Below are 16,410 nucleotides of genomic sequence, written 5' to 3' on the forward strand. Positions count from 1 at the left end.
CTAGTGTCATGTAGTGAAATTGCTTTGGTCACCTGTATGCGTTCTAAGGTGCTATCTGTGAGGTCTGAGAGGTTCGGCAAAGAATGAGTCAGCTGTAGCCCCATCCAGGGGCAGTGCCCTATCCCATGCAGGCTCCAATGCAGAGGGAGTTTGTAAAATATGACATGGGCACCTCACCCCTTACTCTTCGGTGGCTCCCTATTACCCCCGGGAGAACCTCTAACATCTTAGCCTGGTGTGCAGCTCCTTCATGATCTAGCCTAAGTTCTTTGACCCTGGAGCCAACTTGCTAACCTGGAAGAGTCATTTCTGTACACTTTGCCTCCCTGCTCCAGCAGCTCAATCTTAGCCTTGGCAGGTGCACAGCTCACAAATGGGGCAAACACTTCCTGGAGGTGTTTGGGCTCTGATGCATTGCTCTCCCACAAAGGCCACCATCCTGCCTAGGTGATCTGTCCCAGAGAGCAGCCCTTGGTGTCCCACAGGGGGTGCCGTGAGGGGCTGCAAGGGAGGTGGAGGTCGAGGTGGCATGCCTTGAGAAGTGGTGAGCGCCCTTCCAGCAGGCGGTAGACAGTGAGGAAGGGGCACCTGGTCATGTGACTCCACATCTCTGTCCCCTTTGTCGCTGTAGCAAAAGGACCAGGAAGCCGTGAAGCTGAGGCAGGAGGTGGAGATGCTGCAGGCCCATAAGCGGGAGCTGCTGGGGTCGTCTTCTCTGGGGGAAAATTGCGTCGCGGGCTTGAAAGAGAGGCTCTGGAAGCTGGAATCCAGCGCCCTCGAGCAGCAGAAAATCCAGAACCAGCAGGAAAACACCATCAAGCAGCTGGAGCAGGTAGGGAAGCCCTGTCCAGGAGCCATGCCCTGCCCCACGCTGACCCCAGTGCAGAGGGGTGTTATTAAAGCATGACATAGGCACCTCACTCAGCTGCTCCGCATCCTTCTGTGGCTCCCTATTGCCCCAGAGAATCTCTCAACCCATAAGGCTGACATTCGGATCCTTCATGATCCAGCCCTCCCCTACGGTCCTAAAAGCATCAATGTCCCCTCACGGAAGCTTGCCTGATCGCCTTCTCAAAAATAGCCCCACCCCCATGCCACATTTGCTTCCTGTCTCCAGAGCTGGTTTGTCCTCCTTCATAGTACCTGCCATCATATTTTTTAAAAATTTGTGCAATGCTTCTCTCTCCCATTCGGGTATAAGTTTCAGGAAGCCAAGGATTTTTGTTGGTCTTACTTATCAGGAACCCACAGAGCCTAGAATGAGGCCTGGTACATCACTGGTGCTCGATAAATGTTGACCCAATATCTGACATTTATTGAGTACTGTCTGTGTACCAGACTCAGCCCTAAGCTCTCCCCACATATCATCCCGTGAATCTCCACAAGCACCTTATATGGTGAGAGAGTAGCCTGATCCCCACTCTACAGATGTGAAAGTTGAGGCTCAGAGACGTGGAGAAAGTAGCAGGGATGGGCTTGGAGCCTGCACCGTCTGACTCCACAGGGCCTTGAATACCTACTATGTGCACGGCCTCGAGGAAGATTGGAGCACCGTCTCTGGGAAATGCAAAATAACTAAGGGGAATAGGTAGGGGTATCAAATACTCCAGTACCAGCACCCTCAATGAGGTACCACAGGAGTACTTATCTGCTTGTTTGTTTATATGCCCACCTTGTTCAACAAAGAATTCGAGGCAGCTTATAAGATGCATGCATAATAAAACAGAAAAATTAGAAATAAAAATCTGAACCAGAAAAACACAAGATAAGTTAGATGCTAAGGAGGAGTGGGGATGGTGAATTAACACACAGGGGCACAAAACATACGATCTTACATACTTTATAGTTTTAGCTCTGAGGTTCCTGGTGGCCAGAGAGAAAAAGGAAATGTGTTACACACATGTTTTTTATTGTCCCCTAGATGAAAACAAACCAGTTCTTCAAGGGTAAATAAGACTTTTCCTGAGGCTTAGCTCTGAATAAACTTCTTATGTAGGATTTCATAAGACACAATTATCTTGAAGTGGTTTTAAGGCTAGGGCCCCTTTTTCAAGAAAATCTCACCAGGCAGTGTGAATGGGTAAAGTGGGGACCTCTGAGCAGCAGTGATGAAGTCGGGGGTAGGGGTGAGGGTGAGGGATGCGGGGGGAAAACTGGGGTGCCAACCCTTGCTTCTCACTTACCCCTACTCCCTTGGCACGGCCTGCTCAGTATTGAGACATGGGGATGGTGGGCATGGACGGCCAGAGTCTTGAGCAGTTCAGAAAACACTGTTCCTTTCCTCACGCAGTCAACCTGTATTTATCAAGCAGCTACTTTGTGTCGGGTACCGTGTAGATGCTAAGCATGCAGCTGTAAACAAGGCAGACGTGGTCCCCGCCCTCCCAGCATAGCGATGCTGATGCTGAAGGTCATGGGCAAGTTTAACTTGCAGATCTGGTCTGAGGAGCAGGGTTGGGGAGACAACCAAGAAAGACTTCCTGGAGGAAGTGCCATTTACTGAAGCTGAAAAATGGGTCTGAGTTGGCTGACCAAGAGAATTCCGGGCAGGAGGAACAACCTGGAGGTGGGAAGGTCATGGGACATTAAGGAGCTGTAACATGGTCCCATCCAGACAGGGTCCTTGAGGCAGCTCATGGTCTGTATGACGTTAGGCAGGCCGCCTGTTTTCTCTGGACTCAGTCTCCTCATCTGAAGGATGAGGTAGATGAAGTCAGAGCCTTGTCAATCCCCTGGTCCCCCTCCACCCCGGCTGTGAATCTGTGAATGTTCAGGAAGGGAGGGGAATATCTGTGTGGGTCATTCAGGGACATGGAGGACGGCGCAACGTCATATAGCAGCCCAGAGTCAAGAACAAAGCAAGCGCCTGGGAAAATGGTGTTAACTCTTTAAGATACCGCCAGGGAGCCACTCGGTGCTCCGAAGCAGGAAAGTTCTCCTGTGACCTCAGGGACCCGAAAGTTAATGCGGCTTCCTAAGTTTCCACCCTCAACTTACTCGGGAGGCAAGGCTGACTCAACACTTTCATCGGTCTCTAGCCTCACCCGTAACCTCATCCTGCGTTCATTGTGTCCTTGTAGACATCCAGGAGATATTTATTGGTTACAATATAGCACTTTTTCCAGGGAATCTTATGTTAACTCATATACGCTTGACATAAATGGTATTGCAGCCGTCAGGAGTGTCCAAGAGGCTAGAGAAAAAGGAAAAAGAAATACTATATTTACTTGCTTAAGCTCCTCATTTTGGATTATCTTCCCATAACCTCTGTCATTTTAAAGGAGGCGAGGAAGGGAGTTGACATTTAAAGGGAGCCCGCTTCATGCCAGCAACTGTAATAGGAGCTCTGACGTCCTCTTTGCTTTAGACGCTTTGCCACAGTCCTGTGTACACAGCAGAGAATATTATCAACATTTTCAAAGACCAAGATTGTTTTTTCTCAACTTAATTTCCATGTTAGGGCCAGCAGTTGTAACCTTCTGAAGCTTGGTGAGAGACGCCAGGCAGAGCAATAAATAATCAGAAGGTTGTAGTTTCTACAATGTAACCCATCTACACGCTTCGGTTCCAAATGGTGCTTCATGGACCAACCCCATTCAAGAGTGCAGACTAATGAAAGCTTGAAGGTATAGTTTCATGGGACCTGCATCCCAGAGATTCTGATTCATTAGGTCTAGGATGAAACCCTGAAATTTAAAGTTTTAAAAAATGCATTTAGGTAATTCTAATGTGTCACAAAATGTGAGAAGCAAGAGCTTGGAGCGGTTTCTCAGTTATGCAGATCGAGAAAGTGACGTCTTGAACTGGAATTGGAACCCATGACTTCTGTCACCAGTTCTAAAACCTTTCATACAATGTCACACAGTTTAAACATCACACACAACTCTTTGCTCAGAGCAAGTTTTGGGGGCTCTCATTTAAAAGGCTCATCTCCTTCCTGGGAGCACAGCTAATTATGTCAGGCTGCCAGGAAGGGAGAGGATGGGCCTTTCTCTCTATTTTCAAGATAATGGGGAAAGAGCGAGTAATGTTTATATGCCAGGCACTGGCTAGATCCTTTACATGGATCATCTCATTGAGTTCTCAGAACTCAAAGATGGTTGTTTTTACAGAGAAAGGGAACCAGGCAGAGTCGAGGTGAATTGTCCATAACATCCTGGGCGAGTTATCTCCCGTTCCGGGCTCTCATATCTTCATAAATAAAATTTTGTTCCACCATCCGTCCACTCACCTATCCACCCATCTAAAAACCATCACTGATGTCTCATCCAGGAATAACAAATTTTTAAGAACGATAAGAGTGATTCTGAGGCTACATTTAAACTCAGTGGGAAAGAGTGTGATTGACTGGTGATGTCTGTTACGAGCACAGGAAGGGATACAGGCAGCCTTGGGGCTGTTTGTTTACCATTTCTGACCTTCCTGGGGGCCTGGGAGGATAACTTGACCCTCATCCATGCACTCCAAACATGGACAATGCAATTGGGATGCCAAGGATGATGTGGAGGGCCTGGGGAGTCAGTGAGGGTCACCCTCACACTCTGTCCTTGCTGCCCCTCAGCTCCGCCAGCGGTTCGAGCTGGAGATCGAGAGGATGAAGCAGATGCACCAGAAGGACCGTGAGGACCAGGAGGAGGAGCTGGAGGACATCCGCCAGTCCTGCCAGAAGCGGGTATGTGAGCGGCGAGGCCAGCCACGCCCTTGGGCCCTGATGGGTCCAGCCTTGTTTCTCTTCCCTAGAGTGAAGGGGAGGCCGGGGTCTGGGGACGGGGCGCTTTCTGCAACCACCTGCGACTTAGCTCCCTAGGTGCTTTGAAGGGGTGCTTGCGCAGAGGTATCTATCTTAAATATGGTCCTGGAACTTCCAGAAGCCTCTGGAACTGTCCAGCATAATCACCCCACGATTTCTCCCAGGAGCCCATGATGCCATGCGGCTGATGCCTTGGGCGAGGACGTGTATCATAGATGTTTCAAGAAGGGGACCGTCCCTTCTGGCTATTTCCCTTCTAACTCACATAATTTCTTGCATTTATCCAAGCTCTTTGCAGACGTTTAAAACAGTGTATAAAAAAGCGCTAAGTCCTTGAAATCTCACCACCTAGAAATCATCGTTATTACTATTTTTAAATATTGCCTTGTCTCTCTCTTTCATCGTATCCACACACCTGTGTATTCGTAGAGATATCATTTTGCCTAAATGGGTCATGCTGTTTTGAAGCCCGCTGTTTACACTCAGAGGTCTGTCCTGGGCCTGCTTCCATGTCGGTAAATACAGAGCAAACGTATGTTTAATGGCTTACAAGGAGTCCACTGGAGGAGCGTGCGCTAACTTACTCAAGTCTCCTGTTGTCGGACATTTAGGATGTTTCTGACTTTCTGTTACTATACTCGGTGCTGGGACAAACATCTTTATCGATGCTTTGACTGATGTGAGTGTAAGATGAATCTTTACAGCGGGATCGCGGGCACGCTTAGGGTTTGGCCTCATGTGCCAGGTTTCGTCTCTGCAGGACTTCTCCGGGTCTTTCCTAGCCTGGTGCGCATTCTGAATCTCCAGGAAGGGGCTGAGACCATTTCCCAAAGTTGACCGCGATTATTCGCTCCCTATACAGTATCTCTGTGGAGACATTAGGCTGTAGGGGTGAGAACTGGGGCGTTGGGGTCCATAGACTCCTGCCCTTCAACTTAACCACTGTGTGATCTCGGAGAAGTGATTTTAAACCCTCAAATTCCACCCAAATCCCGTCTGCTCCCTGGCTCCTTGCTCTGTATCCAGGGCTGGTCAGTCAGAGACAGTTTGTAAGACACACGAGAAAGCCAGCGTTGCTATATTATTTGGAGTCGTGGAGAGTTGGATCAGGTCCCAACCCCATTAACTACCCAATGTGGGACATTGGAGAAATCCCGTAACCTTGCTCATAAGCCTCGCTTTTTTCATCTGTACAATAGGGTAATAACGGCTCCCTGGCAGGGTCACAGCGCAGATTCAAGCAGATCACCGATGGGGAAACGTTGCACAGAGTTTCCTAATAGAATCCCCGGATGTTGGAAACTAACAAGCAGCGCCAATGTGTGTGGATTTCCAGGCAGCCGGCCCTTCCAGATGAGCCAGGGACCCGGCCTGGTGGTTGGCTTGTTCTTAGGCCTGATTAACCCACTCAAGAGAAGACTGGGTGCCCTGCGGAGCCCCCAGTGCTGCATGATCCTGGGTGGGGCTGGAGGGGGCTTTGGTGATCGTCAGACCTCGTTGTGGGATGGGAAGCTAGCTGGGCACGTCCTCGGGCAGATGGGACTGCCCTGTACCCTGTCCCTGCTCCAGGGGAGTGTAAGAACTGAGCCCGTTCTTCACCCCCAGTGGTGGATGCTGCCGCATCTGCTGTCAGTCGTGCTCCTCATATACTCCTTTTGGGGCCCCTTTAAGGCTCATTTCCTCTGGGGGTTCACATGGATCATCCTCAGGGCCCAAGTGCATCCCCCCAGAGGTCCCCAGGGTTGGAGAGAAAGTCAATGATTTGGGGCTCAGCCTGACCTGTGTGCCCTCGAGAAAGTCCCGTAACCTCCCAAGACTCAGTTTTCTGATCTGTGAAATGGGAGCCATGATAGAAACTGTTCTCCCTTCCTTTCGCTATTGTCAGGACGAAATAGATGAATGAGAAGTGCCTTGTAAACTGGAAAGTTCTTGGAGTTATCACTGAGCAGCCAGTTCCTGCTTATTTTCTGTTATTCCATATTTGGGGGACACGAGTGGCATTCTTTGAACTCCCAGTGGGCGCCATGCACCAGGCTGGATTCTTTATGTCTGTCAGCTTACATAATCCTCACAAGAACTCTGTAAGGTTTATTGCCCTGCTTCTACAGATGAGGAAACTGGAGCTCAAAAAGGTGAAGTGACTCACCCAAGGCCACCCAGCTGGGAAGTAGCTGAGCCAGAACTTGATCTCAGTCCTGTCTGACCCAAAGCCCAGTGTCTTAACCAAAACACTATATATGTATATACATATATACATGCAATATATGTATTGCAATATACAGATTGCAAATGTTTAGACCACAGAAGACAATTTAGGAAGCACTTGATAGACGTCAGCCTTGGGCAACGCTGTATCCTTTAGCACTTCCTGCATGTGAGCTTCCCAAAGGCTCTGATAAGTCCATCACTGAAGAACCCATTAACTCAGTGGTTCCCACACTTATTCTAGCGCAGACATCCCTCTGCACCCCCCCACATCATACCTGTGAACACCATGTGGAAATATTCTATGGAACACGCTCCAGAAAACTTTGCCTTGCTTAATGGATAGTTTTTATTATTTTGTATATGTTTCAAAATGAGTTTTGGCTATTCCGGTCTTCATTCTAAAAGCAGACGTGAGCAGAGGGCCTTGAATCTCTTACTCTGAAAAGAGAGTTTTGAAATGAACTTGCTTTCTCCATACGTCGCCATCAATCATTATAATTTCCCCCTGTGTGTCAGGAGATGGAGGCCCCCAGTCCCTGCCGCTGTGCTCTCGGGTGAGGGTTGCACAATTTCTGGTGCATTCCAAGAGTGCATCACAGCATGATGAGCGCCCCGAGCCAGGGCCCCGGCGAGGTGGGGATGTGACCCAGACCTTCCTGAGGCTTTTCCGTGGACAGATTTATAGAGAGAGAGAGTGAGGTCAGAGAAAGGTGTTTTTCTCCTTATGACAGACTCTCACATCGACTTCACATCTGCCGACTGCCCTGCTCAGTCCGTCTCTCACGGTGGCAGGAAATCAATTGTGAGTGACCTGGGTGGGAATGCGGATGGCCGTCTGGGGTGGCAGAGGAGCTGGGGCCAGGAGAGAGAACGCTAACTGCTCTCAGCAGCAACTGACTTAGGCGTGTGTGCTTCAGAACCCCTCTCTGACTCACTTTACCCGCCTGTGAAATAGGGTTCTTGATAGTGCAAGATGGAGAGGGAGGAGGAAGGGGTGAGGTAACATATACGGGGGAGGCGGGTGGAGGGGAAGAGGGTGTGAAAAGCACTGCTAACGCGGGGTATTCCCTCCGGGGGAGTGCCTGCCTTTGCTGCGGGATTACTGAGCAATCAGAGTGACCGTAAACTAAATGAGATGCTCATCCTGATGTCTTAGCTGGTTCTGGCTGCTATAACAGAATATCACAGATCGGGGGCTTAAACCATGAACACTTATTTCTCACAGTTCTGGAGGCTGAGAAGTTCAAGACCAAGGTGGTGGCAGATTGGGGGTCTGGTGAGGGCTCTCTTCCTGGCTTGTGGGTGGCCGCCTTCTCGTTGTAGGTGGAGAGAGAGGAAGCCAGCTCTGTGGAGTCTCTTCCTGTGTGAGGGGCACTCAGCCCAGCCCAGGGGCCCCACCCACATGACCTCACCTAATTACCACCCGAAGGCCCCACCTCCAGATACTGTCACACTGGGGTTAGGGCCTCAACACAGGAATTTTGGAGGGACCGAACATGCAGTCCATAACACAGAATAATCTCATATGCAACTTTTCTTCTTTTTTTTTTACTGCATCATTGTATATTTATCAATGGAGATGGATGCATTTTGCTCTGTTGCACATAATGTTGTGCAGAACCTTAAAAAGTCAGAGTGGCAAGAGTTGTAAATAGTCAATAGATCTTGGCATAGGCAGGCAACATCCGTTAGGGAACGGGTAGGGAGCTGGGGGAGGGGGCTTCACAGTGAAGGGCAGGGGGCTCCCCACAATTGGCCGGCTCTCCCCATAGTTGTCTGGCTCCCAAGCTTTAAGGCTCCTGAGTTCTCTGACAGAGACACCCCTTCCCAATCTCTAGGGCAGCCTTTCTGGAGCTGGACAAGCGGCCATGAGCTCCATGTCATCTCGCTCCTCCGAGGGTCCCTGCCTGGTGGTATTTGTCCCAGTGGAGCTCATTTATCCCATGCATGCCTCTGCCCTTTGTGCCCGCAGCTCCGCCAGCTGGAAATGCAGCTGGAGCAGGAATATGAGGAGAAGCAGATGGTCCTCCATGAGAAGCAGGATTTGGAAGGCTTGATCGGGACCCTCTGTGATCAGGTAAGGCAGGGACACCAGCAGACACTTGGGAGAACACATTCCCTGCCTCTGGGCCCTATTTGAGAGGCGGGTTCATGGGGAGGCCAGCTGGAGGGGTCTCAGGACTAACCGGGGCCAGTCCCCTCACCTGGCTTCCACCTGCTTCTCTCCAGCGCCCTCTTCTCCATCACTTCTGTCCCTGCCCACACTCACCGGCTCTTCTAAGGGGACCTTCCAGTGTCTGCACACAGCAGGGTCTTGGGAGAGCCTGTGAGTCTAAACAGAGGGGGCCAGAAGTGGCGGATGAGGCCGCCTCACTTCAGCTGCTGTCGGGGTGAGAGTGTAGACAGCCCTTGCTTTACTGGGGTGGATGTGAATGGCCAGGGCACTCACAAGTGGCCTCGTGAGAACAAGACTTTTGCTAGAGGCTCCAAGTCAGGCAAATGTGGCTTTAAGCACTCCCCAGGCCACTTCTGTCTACACAGCTTTGGGCGAGCAGGTTAACCGCTCTGAGCCTCTGCAGGGCAGGGCCTGTGGGGTTGTTGCCATTGCTGAATAGCAGGGTTCTCAGCTGCAGCTCTGTGGACATTTCGAGCCACATCATTCTTTGTGGTGAGGGGCTATCCCAGGCTTTGTAGCATGTGGAGCAGCATCCCTGGCCTCCACCCATTAGATGCCAGCTGTACCCCCCCGGATGTGACAGCCAGAAATGTCTACAGACGTTGCCAAATGTCCCTGGAGAACAAAATCGACCTTCCCTGTTACAGAGAACCGCTGCCGTAAATAAGGCAGCCGTCAGAGCACAGGGCCAGCTCGTAGTTTCAGAGTTGGGAGGAAATGCTCCCTCGGCCCCTAACTATTCCTTTCTCTGCCTGTTCTTCTGCTACATGAAACCCCAAGGTTGGAGGGATATGCCTGTGGCTTCTATGATCTCCTTTAAAATAGCATAGGAGTGTATTTTAATGTATTTGCTTAACATGCGTTCATTGTCTTTTAATTAGCAATGATCCTGCCATCAAAGACCTTCCCCAAGAGTCATTAGTTTTGTTCACAAAGGAATGTGGGCCTCCTTCAAACGCTCATCTAGGGCAGCCAGGCCTGGACAAATAGGTGCTCACTATGCATTTTGAAAAAAGTTGATTCAATGAGTGAATCCTAGCTGTTCTGAGGAATAGGGTTCTATACATGACAAATGGATCAGCTTGTTAATTTTGTGATTTAAATATTATACTCAAATATAAAAGCACAAACCACAAAGGAAAAGTTAAAAATATATTAAAAAAATCACTTCCTATTAACTTTGATTTTGTCTGCTTGAACTGTTTCTGGAAGAGTCCTGTTATATTCCCACTGTTATTGTGGTTTTGCCAAGTTTTGCTTATAATTCTGTTTTAGTTTTCTCTTTATGTATTTTGAGGTTATATTTTTAGGTGCATCTAAATTTATCATTGCCTTATTTCCTTGGCAGATTGTAGATTGTTTCTTTGATTATTGTATAGTGTCCCTTTTTCTCCACAAATGGCTTTTGCCTTATTTTATTTTGCTTGTTTTTTTAAGATGCCTGCAGGACTTTTTTTTATCCCTTCATGTCCAACCTTTGCAAATGTGTGTGTGTGTGTTTCATTTAAACAGCTGGATACTTTTTAATCCCATATTTTAGTCTCTAACTTTTCATAAGAGAATCTAGTTCATTTACATTTATTATAATGACTGATATATTTGAAATTATTTCTAGTCTCTTATTTTTGCATTTAGTATTTGCTGGTTTATTGTCCTTTTTCTTTGCTTCTTTCTTTATTCCTTTCCTGCTTTTAGACAGATTGATAACATTTTCTGTGATCCCTTTTGTTCTACTGTTCGCTCTAAAGCTACAAACCGTGTTTTTATTCTGTTAGTAGATAAGTATTTAATCTTAATTTTTTCTAACAGACTTTATTTAATTTTTACTGCAGTGCTATGGGATAGTTATTATTAGTTTCTTCATATGAGAGAAGTGAGGCTCAAAATGTATTGCAAATTGCCCAAGATCATATAGCTTGTTAGCGGTCTATGTAGATTTGAAATGAGGTCTATATTATTTGAAAGCCTATTTATTTTTTTAATTTAGCACCTTGCTGCTTAAAAGCAATTAAAGTCCAGTTAACTAGAATCAACTTTTGTTGACTGTGTTGATTTTTTCATAATGTTATCGAGAGGTCCAGCTCTGCCACTAATTTACTGTGCGACCTTCAGCAACACGCATTGCCCTCCAAACCTCAATTTCCCCATCTGTAAAGGGACTTGGTTATCCCTAACAACATTTCCAGGTCGTATTTTAAAAGTATTTGGAGAGATCTTTGACAACAGACATTTAACTCCTGCCCCAAACAATTTGCCTTCATGATAAATGGTGAAACATTTGAGGTTTGAATACAGTTTCCCACAAGAACACTAAACATCATTTAGATTTATTGGTTAATTATTCACCAGATTTATCCAAATTTGAATCTTCATGCTGCAAAATGTGAACTTGCAGAATGACATTTATTTCCCATTAAGCTAATGAGGTTTTTTTTTTTTGCCCTCCTCTCCCGTAGTAATTCATTATGATGGGGAGGATGACTTGTCTGAGATTTTGTTGTGAATTTTGTTTGCAATAACTCCTCTGGAAAGGAGATGGTGCCAGCATTTTTAGGGGCTCTCTGGCAGTGAAGACGGTAGGATCTGAGCCATCCCTACTGCATGGTCAGTGACAACATCAAGGAATGTCCCTCATGCCAACTTGCCCCACAGCAGGATTAAAGGCACTTTAGAATATATGCAGAGCAAGAACACACACAAAAATAAGAAAGATTCAAAGCACACTGTTTGAATGCAATCACGGTAAAGACCCTGGGCTCAAGTTAATAAAGTGGGATTCAGGTTCCACCAGGTGCTGTGGTGCAGTGGTTAGAGACTTGCATTCTAATGCTGAGCTTCCTGGGTTCAAATCCCTGGTCAGCCCCTTAGTAGCAGTGTGACCTTGGGCAGATCACTTACCCTCTCTGTATTCGTTTTTTTCAGCTGTACCTCCATTTCCCCAGGACAGCACCTGCTTAAGAGCCCCACACAGCTCAGAAGGCAGGAGCTGGTTCCGGGCAACTTGTCTCGCTCTGTGACCTGGCCCACCCTCGTGGTTCATACCCTGATGCTAATCACCCAGAATTGCATGTACAAGACAGTTTCCTGGCCCTCTATCTCGCCCATGCAGTGCCTTCCACCTGCAGTGCTCTTCCTGAACCTCACCCAGCTCCTGCTTATCTCAGACCCTTCCTGACCCTTCCCAGCCTGAGCTGGGTGATGCTCCCCTGTGTCTTCATAACGCTGTTTTCTCTCATCATCTATTTTACTCAAATTACCTCTCTGCTGTCAGAAAAGCTGGGTTCATATCCTAACTCTGCCACTTATTACTAACTGTGTGATCTTGGGCAAAACTATTTCACCTCTGTGAGCTTCCGTTTCGTCATCTGTGGGATGAGAATCATAATACTACGCACCCCATACATTCATCGGGAGGACTAAATATGTTAATATCCGTAAAGTGTTTAGAACAGTGTCTGACACTTAGAAAGCCCTCCATAAATGTAAGCTATTACTACTTTTATAAAGGCAATAACAATAATGTCTATTTTTAAGAGACTGTCACAGGAGTTAAATGCAATAACACGTGACAAAGGGCCTGGCACGATGCCCAGTCTTCCGCTCAGCAGGTGAGAATATGTGTGTGTGTATATATATATTAGACCAGCATTTTAAACTGAGCAAAGCCGTACATCAGAGCATAAAGAGGCCGTATTCTAAGAACCAACTCATTTTTCAAAGAATTCAAAACTCGTGCTAGAGAAATAATAAGGCAAAATCTAGAGATGTACATTCTGGGTCATCAAATAATACTCATAATCCTTTATATTTGTAAAGCACTTGACAGCGTACAAAATGCTTTCAATCCATTATCACACCTGATCCTTGTCTTGTCTCGACATGGAGGATAGAGAATTTTTTTCTTTTTGTTTTTTTGGAGAAATGGAAACTCAGGTTCAGAAAGGTCGCATGACTCAGCCACAGTTCCCGCCAGCCAATGGCGAGCCAGGATGTAAAGCCTGGGTAACCTCCTTCCAAATCCCACATTCTTTCTAGAATATTCTGGGGCCTTCTGAGCCTCCCAGGAAGTGTTTGTACTTGGTGTAGAGACACAGATATCCAGGTGTGTAGAAACTGGGTCCCACGGTTGAGACACCTATATCCTATTTTCTTGGAAGCTCCCCACCTGACTGATGACGCCGTGTTCTTTCCTCCGGTCCCCTGAAGAGAAGGGGACTGTCAGGCTCTTTTAGAGACGCAAGCCCAATGTTTTTAAGTCAATGCCCTATTTCTAGGGGAGACCGTAGGCTGTCGGGGTTTCACGGCAGGCCCCTGTTGTGACTCTGTGTCTCCCTTGGTTGTCTCTGCCTGTGTTGTTGACCTTTGAGAGTGGTCACCCTCCTGGTGCCAAGTCCAGAATGTGGCTTCCTTAAGAGCCACCTGACAACTGTTTGCTTGGAGTACAGGGCCTTCAAATTCAGGATTCTAGGGGAAGGAATGTGCTCTCCTCTGGGTAAGCTCCCTCTGCTGAAAATGACCGCATCTGCCCGTCCTTAAACTGGCACAAGGGACCAGCTCGAGGGACAAAAAAGCTTGATTGAGACGTTCAAACACAGCAAGCGATTTTTACTACTCTTTACTGAAGTGTAACACACACGCAGAGAAGCACGCCGTATCCCACTGTACAGCTCAATGAATTTTCATAAACTCCTCAAACCAGCACCCAGACTAATAGCGCGAATAACGGCCCCCTCCTGGACTAGCCAGTCCCTTACCTCCAGGGTGACTGTGGTCCTCGCTTCTGCCAGCAGAGGTCCTCACCGGGCAGATGGGCTCCTGCGAGGTGAGGAGAGGTCCCACTGAGGACTTTCATGCAATTAAAGATGAGACAGAATGACTTTGGGTCCTCACAGGCTGCCATCACAGCAATGACGGCAACTCATCTTCCTCGTGCCTTTCCTATGAGTTGGGCACAAAGCTGAGCCCGTATTTAATTTTCGCAGCAGCCCTGTGTGGTTGATGCCGTTCCCACATTCAGATGAGGAAACTGAGGCTCAGGGAGGAGAAGGGTCTTGTTCAAGGTCTCCCAGTGTGAGTGGTGGAGGCAGGATTCAAATCCAAGGGGCCTGGTTCCAGAGAACTAGGATTTGGGCCACTGCTTTGCTGTCTTAGCTCACAAGAGCCCTCCCTTGGCTTCCAGATCGGCCATCGGGACTTTGACGTCGAGAAGCGTCTTCGGAGGGACCTCAGAAGGACCCATGCGCTGTTGTCGGACGTACAGCTCCTTCTGGGGACCATGGAGGACAGCAAGACGTCGGTCAGCAAGGAGGAGCTGGAGAAAGTACACAGCCAGGTGGGTGCTGCTGGGCTGCAGAGGAAGCTGCAGCCAGCAGTGGGGGAAGAATGGCTCCCCATCCCGTGAAGGGACATGGCCACAGTGCTGACCTCCGACCTTCACAGACCTGCAGGGCGATGAGGGCCCCCGGGGGCTCGGTAGGTCCCCTGGAGGTGGTAGGTGAGGGGGAGGTGTTTACAAATGACTGAGGGGTCCTGTTTCTTTCTCAGGGCTGAGGTCAACTGTCTTGAGGGCTTGGGCAGAACAGGGCCGTGGGGCAGAATGGCTGAGTGCAGCTCACATGCGTGTGTGCGTGTGTGTGTGTGTGTTTGGTGACCACCCGGGCTGGGCATGAAACAAATGGGAATAATGCTAATAATGCAAAGCTTATCCCTAAAGACAACAATAACAAAAATAGCCACGTGCCTGCCTATTGGGAGGCTAGTGATACCGACCACGACGGGATGCTGATCCGCAGCTGCTCCCTTCTGGAGCCCCCACCATGTACCGGGTACTCTGTACAGAATGTTGCACTGAGTTCTCAGGAGAACTGAGGGACGTGAGGATCATCACCTCCATTTCACAAGTGAGGTGACTGGGTGGCAGAGAGGGGAGGTGACCCCCCAAAGTCACACGGCTAGAAGGTGGCCGAGCCAGAATTCGAACTCAGGGCTTGGGCCCACCATCCCTGGCTGCCTCAGAGGAGGACCAGAGCAGTGAGTCTGAGGGAGGATGGAAATGAGACCAGGCAGAAGCTGGGGACCTCAGGAGATGTGCCAGGTGTGGCCATGGTGGCCGGGGCGGTGGGTGTGCAGAATCGTGATGGGCAGATCCCACAGTGTGAGGGGAGCCTTGGGGAGAGACGGCCTGGAGCAGAATGACACTCAGGATGTGCTGGCTGTCCCCCGGGGAGCTGGACACACACACAGAGGCTCGGGACCCTGCTGGGGGTGTTGCATCCATGCATTTGGTGTCCTTCTAACGTACGCACACCCCACCCTCGGATAAACCACCGTTTGAATCCAAGTGTGGGGAGACGAGCATTTCCGTCTGCCTTCACCGTCTCTCCTTCTCTGAGTGTTGCCATCGTGTCTTCCTCCTCCTCTGGGCTTCTGTCATGCCACATGGCCGGGGGCTTCTTTATCTTCACAGAACATCCCCAGAAACTCACATGGGTCACATTGGACTGACTCTTGAACAAGACTCTATGCTTCCTGAGGGCAGGACTCTGTTTTGTTCACCTCTGATGACGCCCATCCAGTCCATTGCACATCAGGAATACTGAATAAATGCCTTCCTGTGGAATTCAATTGGCGCATCCTCCTCTTTTGACAAATGAGGAAACCAAAGAACAGAGAGGGTGAGGGATTTGCCTGAGGTCACACAGCCAGTTAAAGGCAGAGCCGGGCCTCAAGCCACATTCTGTGACTCCAAGCCCAGTGCTCATCTCTCTTCCTTCTGGAGAAGCTTCTGAGAGTCAGCAGTCCCCAGGAAGTCTGCGGGGGGCAGCAGGGTCTAGCTCCAGGTGTTAGAAACTGGATCCAGACTTCCACTGCTTTCTGCCTCTAGCATCACTTTCCCATCTGTAAAATGAAAGGTTTCAGATACAGATTATTAGCTAAAGTAGACCTGTGTTAGAAAAAAGAAACAGAGACCTAAATAGCAGACTTGATTTCTGTTTCTCTGTTAATGTCCTTTTCCTGTTCCAGAATCTCACCCCGGGCGCCACACTGTGTTTAGCTGTCACACCTGCCTGGTACCCTCTGGTCTGGGACAGTTTCTCAGTCTTACCTTGTTTGTCATGACCTTGACAGAGTACTGGCCAGGTAACCTGTAAAATGTCCCCAAGCTGGGTTTGTCTGATGTTTTTCTCACGACAAGACCAGAAGGGCAGAGCTGTTAAACCAGAAGGCACATCAGGGCCCTTTTCTCTTGATAATTCTATGATTCTTAGCAGTCTTC

General features: G+C 48.6%; 1 protein-coding gene across 4 annotated transcripts in view; it reads left to right on the top strand.

The window, feature by feature from the left end:
* The window catches only part of MYO18B (myosin XVIIIB), a 249,673-nt gene that overhangs the window by 141,099 nt on the left and 92,164 nt on the right, over nt 1–16,410 (top strand). For all 4 annotated transcript variants that reach the window (XR_011505408.1, XR_011505409.1, XM_070516286.1 and 1 more), the window contains exons 31-34: nt 632–832; nt 4,562–4,672; nt 8,931–9,035; nt 14,314–14,466. Coding sequence is in view for 2 of the 4 variants with exons in the window: in XM_070516286.1 (XP_070372387.1) it covers nt 632–832; nt 4,562–4,672; nt 8,931–9,035; nt 14,314–14,466 (570 nt within the window). In the remaining 2 variants the exon portion in view is untranslated. The remainder of the gene's footprint in view (nt 1–631; nt 833–4,561; nt 4,673–8,930; nt 9,036–14,313; nt 14,467–16,410) is intronic.

The sequence above is a fragment of the Equus asinus genome, chromosome 8, assembly GCF_041296235.1.
Source record: "Equus asinus isolate D_3611 breed Donkey chromosome 8, EquAss-T2T_v2, whole genome shotgun sequence".
In the NCBI taxonomy this organism is placed as follows: Eukaryota; Metazoa; Chordata; class Mammalia; order Perissodactyla; family Equidae; genus Equus; species Equus asinus.